At 40.8% G+C, this 5,178-nt stretch overlaps 1 protein-coding gene across 1 annotated transcript; it reads left to right on the top strand.

The window, feature by feature from the left end:
• Positions 1 to 556: 556 nt before the first annotated feature.
• LOC121444669 (protein FAM47A-like) lies at positions 557 to 1,834 on the top strand. Its single transcript, XM_041646573.1, has one exon. The coding sequence runs from the start codon at positions 557 to 559 to the stop codon at positions 1,832 to 1,834; it is 1,278 nt and encodes a 425-aa protein (XP_041502507.1).
• Positions 1,835 to 5,178: the final 3,344 nt, after the last annotated feature.

Below are 5,178 nucleotides of genomic sequence, written 5' to 3'. Positions count from 1 at the left end.
CAAGACAAATTCATCATCAGTAAACAAGTAGTAGAGTATTGGTTTCTCAAAATTTATTCTTAATAAATGTTCTCAAATTTTATTCTCAGTTCCACTCATGACTGTATCAAAAACATGAAATTTCTGGAATAAAATTCAGGGGGGGATACATTGTGACAGTCATACACTAAAAATGACAAAATAATACCAAGACAAAAAAAGAATACTCAAATGGAGAAATATCTTTTGATAGCTCAGAAAAGCCACTGTGGTTGAAATCAAAGTATGTGTATATATAAAGAAGTGAATACAGTATTCTCTGAAATAGTCTAAAAAGGAAGGAAACAGTTGGAAAGTCTACCCTATTCCAGGGGAGCCAGAAAGTGTATTTAGTTCTTGGACAACAGAATGGAAGGAGCCATTGTAGGGGAAGGGGTGGAGGATAGGGAAGGGTGTACTTGGTTTTGCCCATTCTAGTAGAATTTCAACCACAAGGTCCTTGTCTCTTAGCAACCTGAGTAGACTTAGGGAAGCTATCCTTTGAGGCTGGGACAGTTGCCTCAGATCCAGGGCCACCATGGGCGAGCAATGGCTGCCTTGGAATCGCCCCCGGCAAGTACTTCAGCCAATGCCTCTAGGCATGACCTCCAAGCCCTGGTTCAAGGACAGGCTGCCTTCTAAGTGTTTCCCGAAGCACAAACAGGAAAAACTAAAGTTCCCTACCTCTCTGGATGGCCGGCGCTGGGTGTTTGTGAAGGAAGGCTTGGACGATTTCAGGAAGGGCTGTCCACCTTTTGAAGGTATGATCCTTCGTGGACGCAAAGAGGGCTTTCTCCCCACAATTTCTCATAGAGTCGGCCACAGATCCAGGAAGAGTCAGAAAAAAACGTGCCAGGACATAAGCCTGTTTTCATCGCTGTCAATGGCCCAGCAAGCACGCCAGTTGTTTGTAAAGAGAACTGAAGAAAACCTGAGCCAGCATCCTTTGGCATTCTGCCCCCTGGAGGAAGGAATTTCTGAAGATCTCTTATTAAATGTGCTGGAAGTCCTTGACCCTGACCAGAAGTTAGAGAAGAAGTGGGATTATTTTGAGGGCCACAGGAAATGGATGAATTTGGATATTGCTGCCGAGAAATGCCCTCCCTCAAAATTTGACTTGGATCCTCCAAAGTTTCCTGGGTCACGTAAACATGGTGTGCGTCATGAAAACAAGCCCAAAAAACAGGACTCTGGTGAGTCTCTTTATTACCGGTACATACCGAAAGGAGTCTATGATTTCTGTGAATGGGTCGAATCATTTGGAGACCTCGGCATTGATGAAGATTTCATGATGAAGCAATTTGACATTGGCTATGAGTGCAAACCAAGCTATGAAGATTCTGCCATCAAAAAAATTAGCCTGCTTCCTCCTGAGCTCAGGATTTGCAGCAGGCTGACCAGAGTGAAAGAGATCAGATTCTCCATACAGGAGGCAAACTTTGAAAGGAAACTCCGAAAACCAGAAGATCCTTACAAGTCCACCAGGGATAAGATTAGATATGGAGCATGGTACCTGAAGCCTAATCTGTGGAGAAAGCTAGTAAATGATGAGCCTTTGATGGATCCTGAAGAGTTACTTGAACTTCAAGGTGGAAGGTCTGGTAAGCCAGACATCATTGAAGACCTTTATGGAACAATTGCCTTTAAGGATTTCATCATAAGTAAAGGCTACACTATGCCAAGCATCCTTGAGAAGTTGTTTATGAGGAAAGGATGGGCTTATGACACTGTCAACACTCCAATACCAAGAGTACTAAAAGCACATGAATTGATCATGCAGAAAAAGGATGAAGATTATGATGATGAAAATGACTAGGTGGTTTTCAATTTTACTCAACTTTATTCTGTTCTCATTTCAAATATTGAACAGAATATATATGGTGAAGATAACATCATATGTGAACATCTTTTTAGAACAATATAAACTTAATATTTACAAACATTTCTCAATGAACTAAAATTAATTTCTGCTATGCTGGAACCAACATTTTATCAACTACAAGATCAACCTTCATATAGTTCTCAAATTTATCTGCTATTGAGAATATGGGATTCTTACACCAGTTACTTATAATACATAAAGACAGTAATAAATGAAAAGCAGAATTATGCTTTAGATTCAGTGACATCAATTACAGAACAATATAAATCTTAAAAGATTGGAATTGTTTATATAAAATAAGAGAAAACTTCCATAGATAAATGAAAATTTTAAAGAAATAATTATTGAAGGAGACCCCTTAGAGTGGGGACTTCCTCTTGTACCTTGGATTAGGCACAAGCCACACCCAAACACCTGCTTTCACAGATTCATTATTAAGTGGGGAAGAAAAGTTAAAGTGGCTGCTTTCTGATTCAGGCAAGAAAAACAGCAACAAATGATCTGGCTGGTGTCATTTTAACAACAGAAAAAGGGCAGGGTCTGTGTTAGAATGGCTATGTTACAGTGGAATGGGAGATAGGACAAGGGCGATGGGAAGGAGACAAGAGAAAAGGGAGTGGGATATTTGCTCTAGGGGGCAAAGGACTGTCTCTGGATAGAAGGGAAGATAAATATTGCATATAGGAACATGGAATTTTACAGAGGTAAACAGGGAAATCATGTGTTAGGATGAGGAGTTTATTATTAAGTGGGCATGTTAATTAGTTGAGCTAAAAGGGGGCTTCTGACTGCTGGATTTTAATACGTTCATAGCTGGACTTTGGTAGTCAGCCTCAGGACCAGGAAGTTGCCAAATACAGGAATAGACCTTGGTGGCTAGCTGTAGAAATGAAATCTATAGTTTATTAACAAGACAGAGGGACTGGGAAAGAAGGGAAAGGCCTGCCAGAGCCACATGCTGGAGTGGGTTAGTGTCCCTTCATTCCCACTTTCTGGTTTTATTATTGTTTGGCTGGGAGTTGGGTAAATTGTTGTCATTTTCTCTGACTGCTTCTTTCTGACGTTGGATCATAGTTGTTATGAGACCCTAGGAAGCTTAGTTGCTGGTTATGGAGGGGAAAAGAAGGCTGCATAAGTAGTAGTTGAGGTTCGGTGAGACCATCTGAGGCTGGGAAAGTGTAGTCTGTGGGGCTGAACTAGGATATAGATTCCAAGAAAAGAGGAGCTGGCATTTAGTCTAACTGTCTAAGTAGTACTCTATCTGTTTAATTCTATCAGTCTGTAGTTGATTTGAATTCTTTGAGACAGATAGACTAAGGATAGAGGTAAAGTTAAGGAATTTAGAAAAAAAAATTCTTAGGTGTACTTCTGAAATTTTAAGTCTAAAGTCTTGGTAATTGAGAAGAGGAATCCTAAGACCAGGGAAAGGGGGAGTGATCCCACCCTTAGAAATGGGCAAGGGGCAGGAAAATGAAGACTGTTGGTTCACAGGAGTAATTTCTTGGAGTCTCTTTGATAGTTTTTGAGTAAAGTCAGGAAAAAATTAGATTGGATAATTAAGGTTAATGGGGAGCAACTGTTATTTGAAAGTAGGATCTGGTTGTGTAGGAGAGAAGATAATTTGAGAGGCTTTTGTCAAATGGTGAGAGGGATGTTCTGTAGCAGATTTTTGGGACTGGAGTGGAGAGGTTGAGAAAATCTGTCTTTTCTCCCAAAGGGCAGCTTGGATAGTTGGAGACAACCAATCCTTAATAGAGGGTGGATTTGGCATTGATGATTGGAGCATTACTAGCAAGAGGAACTTGGCCAGGGGAGGGCATTAAAGGGAGACATAGAAAAGCAGTGTGAGACATGTAAGGAGATATCAGTGACATTTAGGGGAGAGTTTTTTGGATGAACTTGATCCAAGTGAGAGCTTGGCCTTGACAGTATATGTGTATCAGAGGAGAGAAGGTGACTTGAGTTTAGTTATGTCTTGTATTTGGGAGTGTAGGATTTGTTCAGTGTTTGATGACTGAGACATTTGGACAGTTAATGAATTTGGGGAGTCAGCTGGCAAAGGATGTTTGGCAATCATTTGGGTAGAGGAAAAGAAGGAGTGTGAGAAGACAGATAAGATTTGTAGGGATCAGGTGATCATAAGGGAACAGGAACTGGAAGGTGAGGATGAATATTGATGATGTAGGGTTCTGATGTGGCTGCCTGATAGGAATGAACTGACATCTGTATAAAAAATGTAGGCTGAAGTAGCTAGAAGACCCTCTCGTGTATGATAGGGATGGGGTACGAGGTCTTTGACAGTTTTGGAGTGGTAGACAAAAAAGGCAAAGATCAATTCTAGAAAGTTTTTGTGCATTTTGGAAGTGTAAGGATGGAAATGTTCTCATAGATTTGGGAGACAGAGGGATGAAGTTGAAAAAAGAACATTTTATCTTTGAGGAATTGTTTGTGGGTGGTAGGAAGGAGGAGGTATAGGACTGGTTTGTTGTAGGGAATGTATCAGGAATGAGTACTTATGGATCTGTGAGAAGAGGACAATGACTATGAGGGCAGATACAAGGAACAGAGATTGGTAAGGTGGTCTAAATTGAGCTGTTTATTGTTATGAGAGAAAAGCCTAGATAGGTGACTAGGGGAGAAGATAGTTGAGCTGTGGAAAGTAAGAACAGATAAGTATTTAATGTGGGAGTGATTTCTTATTAATAAAGAAACTGCCTAGACCCATTTGATAGGCCAACCCTTAGGTAGGCGGAGAAAACAGAACAGAATGCTGGGAGAAAGAAGCTGATTCAAGGAGTCGCCATGATTCTCCCACTCCAGACAGACACAGGTTAAGATCTTCCCTGGTAAGCCACCTCGTGGGTTACACACATTATTAGAAATGGGCTAGTCCAGGTGCGAGAGTTAGCCGAGAAAAGACTAGATATAATGGGCCAAGCAGTGTTTAAAAGAATACAGTTTCCGTGTAATTATTTCTGGCAAAGCTAGCTGGGTGGCTGGACATAGCCCGCCGGTCATATTTCAACAAGTATTGAGGAAACTGAAGAAGGAAAATGTTCTATTGGCTATCAGAAAGAGAAGGAGTGTAAAGAAGGTGGCCATCTATATATTGAAGCATGCAAGATGAAAAGGCAAGAAGGTGGGCTAAGTCTGTAGTGAGTGCCTGGAATGTGGGGACTATCTCTGAATCTCTGAGGAAGGATAGCCCAAGTAAGTTGATGGAATTGTTGAGTATTAAACTCCATCTATATGATGACAAAAGCGTCTTACAAGTGAAC

This window comes from Microtus oregoni, unplaced genomic scaffold (genome assembly GCF_018167655.1).
Source record: "Microtus oregoni isolate MIOR12 unplaced genomic scaffold, Mior012 000137F_ref0000512, whole genome shotgun sequence".
NCBI classification, from domain to species: Eukaryota; Metazoa; Chordata; class Mammalia; order Rodentia; family Cricetidae; genus Microtus; species Microtus oregoni.
The sequence above is the reverse complement of the archived record's forward strand: the minus strand, read 5'-3'. Positions and strand labels throughout refer to the sequence as shown.